Source organism: Poecilia formosa, unplaced genomic scaffold (assembly GCF_000485575.1).
Source record: "Poecilia formosa unplaced genomic scaffold, Poecilia_formosa-5.1.2 Scaffold27, whole genome shotgun sequence".
NCBI lineage: Eukaryota > Metazoa > Chordata > Actinopteri > Cyprinodontiformes > Poeciliidae > Poecilia > Poecilia formosa.
The window spans coordinates 80,504-95,967 of record NW_006799966.1 but is presented as its reverse complement, the minus strand read 5'-3'; the positions used below and the strand labels follow the sequence as shown (position 1 = coordinate 95,967).

Sequence of the window (15,464 nt, the reverse complement as noted above, 5' to 3'; positions counted from 1 at the left end):
AATCTCGTCTAACAGTTTGACTTTGGTTTCCTACAAGTTGAAACGAGGAAAGTAACTATTTTTCCAGCAAAGTGAATGAGAACATTATGAACGATTACGCCAGAGAATCTTGGAAAATTAATCATTTCATTTTGCAGAAATGGAAAAAAAAAAAAAAAATTTTTTTTGTTGTTTTTTTTTTTTTCTCTCAGTGATTCTGGCACACTAAGGTTGTTTGCACATTCAGACCCAGCGGGGGAAACTCTAATGTTTCACAGCAACAGCAGTGGCAGCAGCTGGACCCGACTCTCCCAGTCCGTTTACATGTCCCAACCTTTTCAGGTAAATCAAAACAATCGCCACAGCTAGAATAAATTACAATGCCTTGCAAAAGTATTCATATTCATTGAGTTAGTCACATTCGTGTGACAACCACAAATTTCAGTGAATTGTATTGGGATGTTATTTGATAGATCGGGTCAAAATAGTGTGTAGCTGTGAAACTGAAGGCAGGGAAAAGAGGGATTTATGTTTTTCTAATAAAATATGATTTGGTATTCTGCAATCTTGGGATTATTTTTGTGTGTTCTTGGATAGAAACCAATGGAGAGCAGATGTGGACTTTGATTTAAACCAGTGAATTTTGGCTCTGGACTCATGTTTCATGTTCTTTTCTTGCTGGAAAAAAAAGTCATGTTTAGTTTTTCTTGTAAATAGAGAAATGTAAGAAGATCCGTTACATCCAAGAATTTAGGCAGCAGTGTTTAAGCTGTTTGCATCCTCTCAACAACAGCTTATGATTGAGGCAGAAAGCAACAACAAGGGATTTATTGCCATTGATGACATCAGTCTCACAGAGGGTCTTTGCCCAGGTACTTATGTTTTTATTTTCAGTCTTCCTCTTCTTCTACTAATATAAGCATACTTTGTGGTAAATGCAACTTTTTTTCTTTATAGAAAATGAAACAAGAGGATTTGAGGGCTGTTCATTTGAAAATGGCACCTGTGACTGGCAGGACAGCAGCTTTGGACAGGTTCAGTGGGTAAGAGGAAGGAACGGCACGCTGGACAGTGGACCCTCTGTGGACAACACACTAGGAACTGAGCTGGGTAAGGTTCTCCAAAATCAAAGATAACAATGTTGACTGCCGTTTTGGGAATCAGTATGAATCCACAGTACATAAAAACCTGATTCCAACATCGTAATGAGGGGTTTGTTAAGTTTGTTAGAAGAAACAAAGAAGCTGAATATGACTTTTTTTTCCGTTTCCTCTTTTGTGCTGCATATGCAAGGAATGCTGGGTGTTGTTAGCCACAGTTTCCTCATCCCTGCTTGGGTTTGGATTGCGCCATTTAAGTGCTTGTGCTAAACAGGAAATAGCCCCGTCTTTGATGTTTTTCCAAATCTGCAAAGCAGAGTTTTAGCTTTCTAAGTGTTAATTCTAAGATTTAAATCTCCTCTTCTCCCCGTATTTTGAAATCTGTTGGTTTACAACAAATCAATATTTCTTTTTGCAATATTTGTTCTGCCCTGGTTTGTATTTTTTTAATTGGTGCACCGCATAAGTTTTCACATTAAAAAAAAGGACTTGGGTGATCCTTTCAGGTTGGTACATGGGACTGGAGGCTGATAGAGGGGAAGAAATGAGTCCTGCTGCGCTGCAAAGTCCCATCATGAAAGAGGCCAGCTCTACTTGCACACTACACTTTTACTTCAACATGCATGGAGAGGGTATGTTTTAATACTTGCGTGTCTGCAGGTGCAGAAATCTATGAAATATAAAGTCTTTGGATTCCTCCTATGTGTAAGCTTGTGTGTAACTGTTTCAGAGTCAGAGCTTAAGGTGCTCTTAAAGAAAGGCCCCAGGATCACCACATTGTGGTGGCTAGCTGGAAACAGTGGAGACTTGTGGCAGCACAGCAACGTTGTGATTGGCCGGGTCCCCCACGATTTTACCCTCTTGTTTGAAGCTTCCACTAACTTCAACAAACCAGGACATGTTGCTGTAGATGACATCGACTTCACCAACTGCTCCCTCCCTGCTGGTAGGCCACCAGCTTTTTTTCCGTTTATTTTAATCAAATTTCTACTCACTTCAAAGTTTTGGATCTCCTTTGTAGAACCCCAGTCGTGTTCCGGGAATACATTCATGTGCAACAACAGCGCATGCATTGACCCCAGCCATGTGTGTGACTTCAGCGATGACTGCGGGGACCGGTCCGATGAGATCGACTGTGGTGAGCTTCTACACTGTCTGCAGTGTCAAAAAGCTCCAGTGCTCGATATTTAAATCTGTAAACCTACAATAAAGTATTTTATGTATCTGTTGTTGCTTATATTAACAATTTAAGCCGCTCAAACCCAACCTCCTTCTCTACTTTCTATATATATATATACAGAAAAACAAGGTGTGGTGGAGCGTTGCAACTTTGAACAAGGCCTATGTTCTTGGGCGCACAGTGATGTGGACACACCAGAAGGTGACTGGACACGGCAGGCGGGACAAGAAGGCTGGCCCAGGCATGGTCCTCCCAGGGATCACACTGACAACTTGGCCACAGGTACAATAAACTCTCAGAGATGCTTTTACCACTTCTCATCATCAGTAGTTACACTCTCAGCTGAAGAATTTCTAATATTTTTTTAAGTTTCAGTTGTATTCCAATGTTTTGTTTTATTGTTTATGAACAGGTCACTACATTACACCTGGGAGTCACCTGACTGCAAGGGGCCAGATATCTGAGATTCTTTCAAAGACATTGTTACCAAGCTTTAACTGCACTGTGAGTCTCTTGTTCATTGATTATTTGGACCACATAAAGCAGGGGTGTCAAACTCCAGTCCTCAAGGGCCGCTGTCCTGCAACTTTTAGATGTGCCTCTGCTGCACCACACCTGAAAAGAATAATTAGGTCATTAGCAAGGCTCAGGAGAACCGATCTACACAGGGAGGAGGTAATTAAGCCATTTCATTCCACTGTTTTTTACCTGGGGCACATCTAAACACTGCGGGACAGCGGCCCTTGAGGACTGGAGTTTGACACCCCTGACATAAAGGAAAATGCAAACTCATCTCTGCTCCGTAAAGTCTTAACTTTCCCTGCTGGCTGATCAAAGTCATAAATATTTTTTTATGTTGCAATATTAGCATTTCTTTTTGTTACTGTTTGAACCTTTTTAGGTGAGATTCTTTTACTTCAGCATGAGTGATGATTCAGCTCAATTGACAGCCAAGTCCAGAACTCTGAAGTCTGGTGTTGATGACGAAATGCTGTGGATCAGGGGATCTTCCCACAGCTACAGTTGGCAGAGGGCAAAGGTCACTTTCTCCTCCTCAGTCATTAGCAAGGTCTGTGGGAGCTAACGCAAAATGGTATTAAAAGTCTGACTGCACTACAAATGCCTGTCATAACGAAGAAGAATCAATAACGAAACAAAATGTCTCCTCCTCAGATTGCTTTTAGATATGAGCTTGGGGACACTGAAAGAGGGCTTGTTGCCCTCGATGACATCTCTTTCTCCAGGGAATGCAATTTTGACCCTGAAAACAGCAAACTACCCGAAACGTTGCCTACCTCTTCCCCACACACACCTCCAGTAACAACCACGCCTATGAATCCCTGCCAGGTATGTGAAAGCTTAGTAAGTTGAATGGCTACTCTGAAAATTCAAAATATATTAATCAAGGTCTTTGTCTTTGTACCTGCAGGATAATGAGTTTTTTTGCAGGCGTTCTGCTGGAAAAGTGTGTATTCCTGTGACGTTACAGTGTAATTATCATCCAGATTGCCCTGAAGGAGAGGATGAGTCTGGCTGTGGTGAGCATTTAAGATGCATCTCTTTTACAATTAAACCATACTGTATCTACAGCTATTTGTTGCTCCTGGTTGCTTTTATAATCATTAGTTCACTTAAAAGTTGCAGCAGCTGCAGTATTGCAAACATGGAGGCAAAAGGCCTTCACGGGAGCAGCTTGTCAATGTGCATAGAGAATCAAGGACCTAAATGTAGGCAGAGTTGAAAGAAAATACAAGACTTAAACGTGTGAACTGAAGCTTACTAAAACAAAGACAAAAATCAAGATGTGGAGAAAAACACAGAAACAAGACAGAGGAACCGACACCAGCGGGAACCTGCAACAACCGAGCAAGCAGAAAAACATAAATGTAGGGGAGAGGAGTAGGAAAACTGGAAGAAACAGGTGAGACTAATCAAGCGGAGTCCACAAGACTGACACAACTTAGGAAATGAGAATCCAGAAAGTAAAACAATCACGATGCAACACAAAAATGACTGAATAATACAAAACAAAAGCCTGAAAAGGAATCTTATATTAACCCTAATGAAAAGGAAAACAGGAAGTAAATAAAACACAGTGCACAAAGGGACCAAACCTCCAAAGATTGCAGCTGATAACCAAATCCCAATACATACGATTGAAAAGTGCAAAACAAACAGTGAGCATAGAAATAAACAGAGTTCTAAACTCATAACATACATGCTTTTCAGTGCTAGGATAACTTGATGGCCTTCTGAACAAAAAAATAACATTTTCACATTGGTGATAACAACAACTGTTTTGTTTTTCTGAATATAAACTTACGTAGACTATGGCAGTAGTAGAATTATGTTGTGGGGAGGAGTTTCTTCAGAACCGGCCAGGAAGCCGGCCAGATGTCATGGGAATAGAGCTGGAGCTGCACACGGGGTAATATTGGAAGAAAACCAGCTGCTAAGGACAAAGGACTGTGGAGGAGATGCACCTTTCTGCAACAACCCTCAACATACATCCAGAGCTGCAGTAGAATGGTTTATATTAAAATATGTTTATACATTAGGATGATCTAGACTTGGAAACAAACTTTCTCCATTCAATCCCACCAAGCTTCAGCAATTTTGCAAAGTAATTGAAAACATTTTTAGCTTTCAGATATGGAAATGTGTAGACATCCTTTGAAGTGGATCTGTGACTGAAGTGAAAGGGGAATGTAAAAAAAAAAGATTAAACCATTTATTTATTGTCTCATTTTAATAATGCTTTAATAGTGCACCACTTTGTGTAAATCACATAATATTCCAATAAAATACCCAGATGCTTGTAGATGTAACACTTGAAAACGTGAAGCTTATTTTTGCAGAGTACTGTAACTAGAAATTTATTTCAGTTGAATTTGGATGCAAACATTGAAAACAGACGGTGTATTGTGAGGAAATATGCTAGAAAATATTGTTTTGTTTTGTTTTTATCAAATGCAAATAGGATGTCTCTTAGTTTTGAAGTTCGGAAAAGTTTAGTAATTTAGTTACTCCTGTACTTGTTCCAGGCTCATGTACATTTGAGAATGACCAGTGCCTGTGGAGTGACGCCAGTGATGGACCAGCTAAATGGCAGCGACAGAAAGCCAGTAGCAACACTGAACCCCCTGAAGATCACACTATACAAACTGGTGACCTTATTTATGTGTTATAAGATTGCACATTTTCTTCATATTTTGGATTTCAATTGCAGTTATAAGACTCCTCCATCCTTCAGTGTTGCAAGCAGAGTTGTGTATTTAGGCTTCTCCCTTTCTTAGGCTTCTACATGACAGTAAATCTCAGTCAGGGTTCCACACAAACAGAAGCCAAACTCCTTAGCCCCCAACTCAAACCTTCATCCCCCTACTGTCAGCTACTGTAAGTAACAAAATCTCTCTAATCTTTATCTAAAATGTCCAAAATCTAGATGTTCTAATTACAGCTGAATATTCTGTTGCATGAATTGCTTAACACTCCCTAACCCGTCTCTCTCTGCCATGCAACCCGCCTCCTAATCCGACATTCTTCTCCACTTCCTTCCTTCTTCCACATACCCAGGTTTCACTTCCACATCAGTGCAGAGAGTACTGGGTCACTCAGAGTGCTTATGCAGCAAGCTGAGGGTGGTGAAGCAATCCTGTGGTCACGCAGTCACAACACTGTCTCCCACTGGGCCTTAGCGCAAATGCCGATAGGCCTGTTTCAGCAGACCTACAAGGTGGGATACTCTTGTACTAAATCAACACTTTTACCATTTCATTTGGGACTTTTTATTTTCCAGTTTTCAAGAAAGTATTAGAAAAACATGGACATATGGGCAGGGCATTATGTATGGTCTGACTAAAAAAAAACAGTCAGATTTTAATTTTAATGCATGCAGGATTTTTCAGATTGTGCAGAATTTATTGTATAATTAGATATAAGAAACTCGTACTATAAAGTTTTCTGTATTGTACGTTTCATAGGTAAGGTTGCTATTGGTTACCACAATGCAAAACTAGTAAATGTCTGCAAGATCATTCTAAATAGGAAGACATTCTTGTTTCAAAGAGCTTAAATCTAAATTCAGATAACACATTTTATTTTAGTTCCCCACATCTAGCATGAGTTTTTATTTTGTTCTTTCATTAATATGTTTTTTTTTAGCAGTGAATGGATGAAGATACACTTATTTAGGAGTAGACAAATATTTTCTGAAGTTTCCATGAATTAAAAACACTGCCCCCTGAAAACCAGTATAAGCTAAGGCTGAAAATAAAACTTTTAAATGGAAAATTTGTAGCTTACATAGATATTTTAAAAATGCGTGTTGCCATCTGTGTTCTCAGATTTGGTTCAGTAGTATAAGTAAAGCAACAGGGCCCATCAGCTCTCCTGGAGACCATGTTGTTGCTGTGGATGACATCTCCTTTATTAACTGTGAAACAACCTATGAGCCACCAGGTGATTTCGGTTCCATTAAATTTCCTAACAAATTGGTTTTGCTTAGTTTTAGAATTTGAGGCCTTTGTGACCCATATGATTCAGGAAGTTTCGTTTGTTTAAGGATACATATTTTTTCCCCCTCTCTCAGCCCTGTCTTCTTATGGCTGTACATTTGAAGATGGATTGTGTGTTTGGGTCCAGGGAGCTGAAGATGAGTTGGACTGGAGCAGTGGCTCAGGTCCCACTGAAACCCCCAATACTGGGCCTACAGCAGACCACACCACTGGAACTGGTTATTATTCTTCCAAACTGTCTGAAAACATGATTTATTTTAACTTATGTGAATCATAAATATGATATGCTATGCTAGGACGTATCTGCTAGCAAGCAGTTGCCAAAGGTTTGCCGAGACAGAGCATGTCTGACCACAAGTGAAGATTTTTAAAAATAATTTTGACTTTAGCAGCATACAGAATGGTTAAATAAACAAATAATTAGGTTATATTAAGTCAGAGATAATTCAACAACAGTGAAAGAATGGCTAAACCATTGTGGCAGATTTTTACGTAAATGTTCCCTAGTCTCTTTCTTCTGCCTTTTTTCTTCTGTTGTCTCTACAATTGTGAAAATCGTTCATTTCAGATAAGCGCAAACTATACGGTAGGGAACTTTGTATGTTCTAGCAAGGGACCAAAGGTCACTAAGTTTTTGTATTTGTCTTGCAGGGAAGTACCTGTACATTGAGAGTTCTCATCCAAGTGAGAAGGAAAACACAGCACAGTTAAAGTCTCTACTGCTGCCACCTGCTGGTGAAAACGGATACTGTTTCACATTTTGGTACCACATGTTTGGAGCTACTGTGGGTTCATTGAAGATGCTTCTGAAATCAGCTGACTCGTCGAACAAAATACTGGTAAAACACATGATAACTGTATAACTTTGGTCCTTCATCTTAAATGCAATCAATCAGATTCTGTATCTCTGCAATCTGCATGCTTCCCTCTGCTGCACTGTTGGAAAACAACCACGCAGCTGATTGAGCAATACTTAAGGCTGTTTCCTCTTAATTGTCTCTCTGTAAAAAAAAAAAAGAAAAAGAAAAACTTTCTCACAGTTGTGAAATGATGATTGCAAAATGATATTTTTGTATGGTACAATGGGTGCAAACTGCTCAGTTTTAGTGCATACCTCCGGGTTGCAAAAACCTCCCCACATCCTCATTGTGTTAAGTGACTCAGCCTCCTGTCTTTCCTGTAGGTGTGGCAACAATCAGGAAGCCAAGGGGATGAGTGGTTGCTGGTTCAGAGCCATGTGACCCTGCAAAGAGTACACCAAGTGATTCTGGAGGCCACCGTGGGGGGAGAGGCTGGTGACATAGCCATTGATGACATTTCATTTATCCATGGACCTTGTCCTGACTCTGGTAATAAAGCACAAAATTCCCATAATGGAGCATATCTATTTTTTTTTCTTTTTATCATTCAAAACTGCAGCAGAAATTTTACATTTGTCATTTTAAGTGTCAAAAATACTCACCTCTTCCATTTTAAGCAGTGTTGTGGGCTGTTGTGGGTATCAGCCTGAAAAAAATTGGTTAATTTTCAGTTTCATGCAAAATCTAAAGCTGACATTGCATATCTGTTTATTTCTCTTTCTAGACATTTTTAATTAATTATGGACCCATGGTTAAACTAAAATAGCTTAAAATAACTTTCCACTGATGGGTGGATATAGTATTTATCATGTAAATGGGAAATATTTTATTTCCTCCCTGAGGCCAAATAGAAAAATGAACATTTATTTCAATTGTGATACAAAGTGTGTGCTTATTATCCCGCTGGAATAGGTTAGAACTGATGTAAGTATGAAATGTTTTGTAGTAGACCACTTTTTCAATCCTAACATAGTAAGGTATAAAATTAATAAAATTGCAAAGGTAAAAACGGGTGAAGGGAATAGCAACAGGTGCCTGGTTTTAATAAAATATGTACAACCATGTACTAAAACTACAGCAAATCCATTTTATCTGATGGTACAGTTATTGCACAACCTAAGTAAAACTGTTGTTATCCTTAAATTCACGAGAACAGAAAATGATATTTTGGTGGCTTCATAAACACAAAATAGTAAAACTTTGACATCAAATTGCTTTTTAGATTTGTGTGACTTCGAGGAGGGCAGCTGCAGCTGGCAGCAGGAAGCATCAGATGACTTTGATTGGATCAGAAAGTGGGGCAGCACACTCAACCCCAACACAGGACCAGAGAGTGACCACACCACCAACACACCCAAGGGTCACTATTACTACCTGCCTTCCTCTATGGAGGACCAAGCTGGCCAAAAAGCTTTAATGTCTTCGCCTCTATACAGTGAAAGTGAGAATCAACATTACACTGTGAAAATATTCAGAATTGGATGTTAGGAGGACTGTTTGTCTTTAGCTGATTTATTTAAACTCTTGTAAATGCTAAGTTATATTTAAAAAAATGCTAAAATTCTGTATCATTATTGCTGTGTTCAGGTAAAGGATCTTGTTTGCAGCTGTGGTACCACATGTACGGCAAAGGAATGGGCACACTGAATGTTTATCAGCAGAGTCTGGACGGGAAAGAGGTTCTGATTTTCTCACAGACAGGAGACCAGGGCCGGCTGTGGAGGTTCGCTCAGGCTGAGCTCCTGCCACGGATTCAGCCATACAGAGTGAGTCACTCAAATTCAGCTTCATTATGTAATGAAGTTACATAGCGAACTTCATTACAGTTCTTGATTAGATCTTTTACTAAAGACTTAATAAAAGTTTTGATTATGAACATATACTTTGCTATATATTTTTTTTTTTACATTATGCTCCAATTCTTCATGATTGCTTTTTCTGAAGAATAAGACTTTTTACTGGAAGCCTTATAAAAATGTTGTATCCCAGTACAGCTCAAATTCACTTCATAAATTAGTTGACCAATACAGACACCATATCTGAAACTGCAATATGATTAAGATAAAATTGACTTCCTTTGTTTAAAAACCTAGGCAATTCAAATTGCATTAAAATTACACACATTCTTTCATCACCGTTATATGGTAAACATTAGTGGGGTTTTGTCCTGCATATGCATACGTCTATGTATCTCAGGACTTTGCAGCCTTGTTTTTATTGACATTGACAGAAATTTTGTCCCACCTGTAGTTTTTGCTGTGCAGCTTCAATATTGGATTAGAATATGCTAATATGGCTAGCACTTTTGGAAAACCTCCTATCATGTTATAACAATGTGACACTTCACTGTTCACAGTTACACATTCATGTCTGGCTCCTGCTGCTGTTGTTCTGCACAGCTAGCTGAAGACTGAAGGTTAAGCCAAGCCTACTTACTCTATGTTTCTTGATAAATCAGTTAGTGAAATATTTCAATGTGATTCTAACAAATTGTGTAGAAAGACTGTACATATATATTTTTGTCTGGTGCATAAACTCCGCACTTTAATTTTCTTGTCAAATTTAGCAACTAGTATTTCACTTGCACTCTATACACAATGTTCCGACACTGCCCTATGTGTCATAGCTGTCTAGACATGACACATAGGGCAAGTGGACAGGAAGCTGCAGCAGCTGATACAGTCTCTCTTCCACTTTGAATATGGTAAGGAGTGAAAACCCCAGACAAGTTAGATCAACAACTGGATATGCAGAGCCTGTTGAAACTATGAGATACAGCTTGCAGGCTAAATATGTATGCAGCTTATGTAGTTATTGGTGGCTGAATTCAGTTCTACACTCTGACATTAATCATATCAAACTGGGATCAGGATTAGTAACTTAGACGTCACTCGTATTTTTGATGGATTGATTTCTCAAAAGTTCTTTGCACAAACTGTTTAAAATTGCAATTGATTTAAAGTTATGTACAATGTGATGTTTATTTGTAGACCAAAAAGGTAACAAACCAACTGGTTTTTAAGTCTGAAAACCCCATTTTTACCAAAATCTTAGATAAATGTCCTTTCTTGCAATAATATTATTAAATCTGATTTTAAGAAATATTTACACTGAACATAGGAATTCGCTGTGTACTTTTAGATTGTGGTGGAAGGTGTGAAGACCGGCCCAACCTTGGAGGGAGATATGGCCTTTGACGATGTGCACCTCACAGATGCACAGTGCCCTCCTCATGGTTTCTGTGACTTTGAGAGCTCCTTCTGCAGCTGGAGCAACCTGGGCGGTAGAGTTGACCAGGGAGACTGGCTCCTTGGAGCGGGAGCTTCTCCAAACCCCAACACTGGACCCACTGTTGATCACACAACTAACTCCTCTAATGGTAATCTGATGCTATGTATCTTAATGTGTGAAAATACAAAAATTACTCATAGTCTGGATTATAGGTGCACTAAGTTAGCCTTTCTTTGGTCAGATTTTACTTTGTACTTCTAGTCTTGGAACTGGTCTGATGTACAGATCATGCATATTTGATGTGGCAGTGATAGAAAATGTTATAAACCTTGGCATGTTTTCCTCAGGTCACTACATATATGTGGACAGCTCAGTGGGTGAGTGGGGAGACATGTCCTACCTTGTCAGTGACGTATTCCAGCCGTCCTCAAGGGGCCACTGCCTTACATTTTGGTACCACATGTATGGCAGCCACATTGGGACTCTCACTGTCTACATCAATGACAGGTCTGAGAAAAGTCAAACAGAAATTTAGTGTAAATTGGCCTGGTTTAGTTTTATTTTAACTCGTCATGGTTTATAGGAAAATGCATGCTGGAGGCAACGAGGAAGGATATCTGAAGTGGACTAAAGCAGGAAACAGTGGAGACCAGTGGCTGCAGGACAGTGTGTATATTAAACATGAAGAAGCGTTCTGGGTAATGAACATTGATTTTTTTTTTCTTTTTTTTTCTGATAAATGCATTAACTGTTAGGAAATCTAAGGTTTTAGTGCAGAACTTTCACCTACACGTTTCTCTTGGAATATTTATAAACATGCGGTATGAATAATTTTGGGCTTTAATGTATTTCATTTATTGCAATCTTTTTTTTAACTTCATACAGCTTGAAATAAACACAGTTTGTAAGCATATTGCAAAGATTACGGCAGTAGGTTTATTTTTTTGCTTTGTTTTGAACTCAAATGCAAAGAAGAAAATACTTTTTTTTTTGTTTCAAAACCTACAGAAAACAAATTTTCTCTTGTTTCATGAACAAACACTTTGCTTTAAATGTGTGATATGTAGGTCTGTTGCCTTCATTGAGAGCTGTGTGTGGAAGTGTGCCACCACTGTTTCTCGCCCATCAGTAAGGAGATTGTCCGAAAAGTTACTACAAGTTGCTAAATGATATAATCACGAATTAACACATTTGTTCGTGTGTATTCAAATGTTATCTAAAGGGCAGGAAAAAAGAATAACAATGTATGAGAGAGTGAGAGAGAGGGGAAAAGGTCATGTTTGGAACTGTGAATGAAATTCAGAATGTCACAGATCAAACATTCCTTTTTTGGGTCTGATAAAAGCCCAAAATGATCCCTCTAGCCAAGATATCGGACGTTCATATTGTAATTTAATTTAAATTATGTGTTAGGGATAATCAGGCAGATTCAAAAGGCTGAAAATCCTGTCTGAGCGCTGAAGCGAGGGACAGCTGAACGAGGAGTGGGCTATAAGTGAGAGCTTTGGAACATTGTAAGATCCCACAGCAGGAACCACTGCTATTTAAGAAGAGTTAGAACGATACATGTCTTGTAACTAAAGTCTCCATGAACTCCATGAAAAAAGAAGGTCACATGTCACACAATTTATTGTCCAGCTCAGCCTGTGAAGCCTGAATGTGATTGTTGGCCCCTCTGTCTCAAAGAGACAACCAGATGTGTAACAGTTTCTACCAGATCATTTTTTGAGCATTTGTTTTCACTCCCCACAGTTTGTGTTTGTGTATGAAAGAGGAAAGAGTATAGGCGGAGACGTGGCTCTTGATGACATCACCATCCAACCGAGCAGCTGCTACTCTGAGCCTTCAGTTTTTCCCTCAAATAATTCAAGTAATTATTTTTACCTATAATGCTTAATTAGAAGCAAATCAATTGTTCTTCCTGGAAATAAATTACCAGTTAATTTACTTGTCAGATATTTTATCTGCATGTTTTGCTGTTTCTGTAGATGCGCTGTACGCTGGCCTTGCAGTCGGTCTGATGCTGCTGATTGGAATCACCATCTCTATATTCCTTTTCATGCTGAACCGAAAATGGAAGTCGAGGTAAGCTTTTTTTTGTTGTTGCTTTGTTTTTTTGACATCTAATATGAGCATAACATGTATAATAATGCTAAAGCATGCACAGACATGTTATTGACTTAATTTTGGACCTGTATTTGACAGGAACACATTGACAATAACGAATAATGAGGTTCCCAGAGAAATCTCTATGTTTGACATGTCCGACCACACGCAGCATGTAAGTAAGGATCCCAGAACTTTACGAACTTTATTTTATGTTATATTATACCATATTATCTTTTTTTCTTTTCAGGATACACAACCTAATTATACATCTGACTTCGCCTTCTTCAACAAACTGTATAATCCATCAGCACACACTGAGGCATTGTCTGACGCTTAGCCTGGTTTTTACTTTAAGACTCCATTACTCCATTTGGAGTAGAATATAAATGTATTATATTTGTTCCACCTTCTTATTCAGTGTGATTTTTTTTTTTTTTTCAGTTTGAAAAATTTTAATTGCATTCTTCCTTATGTATCTGCAATTGGTGCTTGTTAAAAGCTTTTGGAGACTATTTTTTTCCCAAGTGGAGAATGTGTTAACTGCTTTAGTCTTTTTCTATTTACTAAAGCATCTTTGCTCTACAGATTCAAAAGAATTGTTTCTCCTATTTTAGTCAAAACAACTATTGAACGTGTAAGCAAAAAATATAACTCGGTCTTGACATGTTATTTATAATAATGTTTTAGTATGTTTTTGTTTTTTTTTGTTTTTTTTCCAACACTAAATAAACTAAATGGGAACTACTAAACAATCAGACACAATGAAGTCAAGTTTGTCGGTGTTGCTGGGTAATACACAGCACAGTCTTGTAAGCTGTTGTATTGTGCTCAACTCTGGTTTAACACGACAGAAGAAGGGCGGCATCTTGTGGTAGATTACAGAAATCCCTTGAGGACGATCAGATACAAAAAAAAGGCAATAATCACAGACAGGGATTTTTTTTTCTTTTGCCTTACCTCCCAAAAGTATACTTTTAAATTCCCTCGCAATAATGTCTTTACTAGTCAGATTACTGAAAGTCTTTCTGCTTCAATATAAGGTTTTTGTAAGGCTTTACATGCATGTTAATATCTCGTTTGTGAGATATCTGAAGTTTTATATTTTTCTTTAGGATACAAATGCACCATAAAATCCTTTAGATCAATGAGCTTTCAGTCACTACTCCTAGTTCCTATAAGAAGGAAAGAAAGACAAAAAAACTGGTAATACTTTATTTGAAGGGGTGTGCATAAGACTGACATGACACTGTCATACATACACATGACTTAACACCTGTCATGAACATAAAGAAGTCTTTATGAATGTTTATGACTGTTGTCATGAAGTGTCATTCCGTAAATAATGACACTTTTAATGCAAAGTTGCTCTAAACGTTGCTCTAAACGTTGCATTAAAAGTGCCAACTTTGCATTACATTATCATAATTTACAAAACCATGCAAAGTTGGCACTTTTAATGGACTTTTAATGCAACGTTTAGAGCAACTTTGCATTAAAAGTGTCATTATTGTCACTTCATGACAACTGTCATAAACATTCATAAAGACTTCTTTATGTTCATGACAGATGTTATGTCATGTTTATGACAGTGTCATGTCAGTCTTACGCACACCCCTTCAAATAAAGTGTTGCCAAAAAACTACATTTTGACGGGATAATATTGCCACACAAGGCGCGCCTGTAAACCACGTGACATGACAAGTTAAACTCCGCCCTTCATTGAAGACACGGACACACCGTTCTCCTGGAAAAGGAAAGACTGCATCGAGAGAACAATGGGAGTTGATGTCGAGACTATTAGACCCGGAGACGGTAAATATTTTCATGTCGATTTTTTTTCAGGATAGCATCTGATTTTCAGTTGGTCCCGCATTGGAATAAAATGTGGGCTTTTATTTGCAGGAAGGACTTTTCCGAAGAAAGGGAGCACGGTCGCCGTGCACTACGTTGGTGAGCCTTGTTTCGTTGCTCAAAAGATTAAAAAAAACGACTCTTCACTTTGAATATGATACACAGTTATATCAAGTGGCAATCATACCACCAAACGGAAATATTCTCTGAGTATAAGCAGAGAAACTGAGACTAATAACAAGCTAATGGTCCAGCTAGCTTAGCTTAGCTTAGCTTAGCTTAGCTTAGCACATAGCCTGGAAACACGGGGGCGGATGGCCCGACACTTGTCTGAAAATTATATAAGATTTTTCTAATATTCCGGCATTCAGAAGTAGCTTCCTGGTTATTACACAATTGTAATTAATTCGAGCACTAAAACGAAGCCTAGAAAGAGCATAATCTAATTTTTTTCTTCTGCATGTGCTACGTATGCTAACCATTCACTGACAGCACCTTCATGTTTAATGCAGGCGTGTCGATGTCGTTAACGTCGAAATGAAATTTTCTATCGTTTTAGCTTGGTCTTATATAAATATTAGACAGTATATTGTAGGTTTCTTTCTTTCTTTTAACAGGCACGCTGACAAACGGGAAG

General features: G+C 38.4%; 2 protein-coding genes across 2 annotated transcripts in view; both read left to right on the top strand.

The window, feature by feature from the left end:
* LOC103135816 (MAM and LDL-receptor class A domain-containing protein 2) overlaps positions 1–13,622 on the top strand; it is a 27,047-nt gene extending 13,425 nt beyond the window's left edge. Inside the window, exons 25-51 of the mRNA XM_007548745.2 lie at positions 192–321; positions 773–851; positions 937–1,089; positions 1,586–1,711; positions 1,810–2,025; positions 2,101–2,217; positions 2,380–2,541; positions 2,672–2,763; positions 3,161–3,328; positions 3,433–3,606; positions 3,689–3,797; positions 5,304–5,426; positions 5,556–5,655; positions 5,836–5,995; positions 6,606–6,720; positions 6,851–6,994; positions 7,428–7,615; positions 7,960–8,125; positions 8,859–9,077; positions 9,224–9,402; positions 10,778–11,015; positions 11,215–11,374; positions 11,451–11,565; positions 12,620–12,737; positions 12,856–12,952; positions 13,073–13,148; positions 13,224–13,622. Coding sequence (XP_007548807.2) covers positions 192–321; positions 773–851; positions 937–1,089; positions 1,586–1,711; positions 1,810–2,025; positions 2,101–2,217; positions 2,380–2,541; positions 2,672–2,763; positions 3,161–3,328; positions 3,433–3,606; positions 3,689–3,797; positions 5,304–5,426; positions 5,556–5,655; positions 5,836–5,995; positions 6,606–6,720; positions 6,851–6,994; positions 7,428–7,615; positions 7,960–8,125; positions 8,859–9,077; positions 9,224–9,402; positions 10,778–11,015; positions 11,215–11,374; positions 11,451–11,565; positions 12,620–12,737; positions 12,856–12,952; positions 13,073–13,148; positions 13,224–13,313 — 3,814 coding nt within the window. The 3' untranslated portion in view covers positions 13,314–13,622. The remainder of the gene's footprint in view (positions 1–191; positions 322–772; positions 852–936; positions 1,090–1,585; positions 1,712–1,809; positions 2,026–2,100; positions 2,218–2,379; positions 2,542–2,671; positions 2,764–3,160; positions 3,329–3,432; positions 3,607–3,688; positions 3,798–5,303; positions 5,427–5,555; positions 5,656–5,835; positions 5,996–6,605; positions 6,721–6,850; positions 6,995–7,427; positions 7,616–7,959; positions 8,126–8,858; positions 9,078–9,223; positions 9,403–10,777; positions 11,016–11,214; positions 11,375–11,450; positions 11,566–12,619; positions 12,738–12,855; positions 12,953–13,072; positions 13,149–13,223) is intronic.
* Positions 13,623–14,672: 1,050 nt separating this feature from the next.
* LOC103135673 (peptidyl-prolyl cis-trans isomerase FKBP1A-like) overlaps positions 14,673–15,464 on the top strand; it is an 8,621-nt gene continuing 7,829 nt past the window's right edge. The window contains exons 1-2 of the mRNA XM_016669658.1: positions 14,673–14,788; positions 14,879–14,926. Of these exons, the coding sequence (XP_016525144.1) occupies positions 14,752–14,788; positions 14,879–14,926 (85 nt within the window). The 5' untranslated portion in view covers positions 14,673–14,751. The remainder of the gene's footprint in view (positions 14,789–14,878; positions 14,927–15,464) is intronic.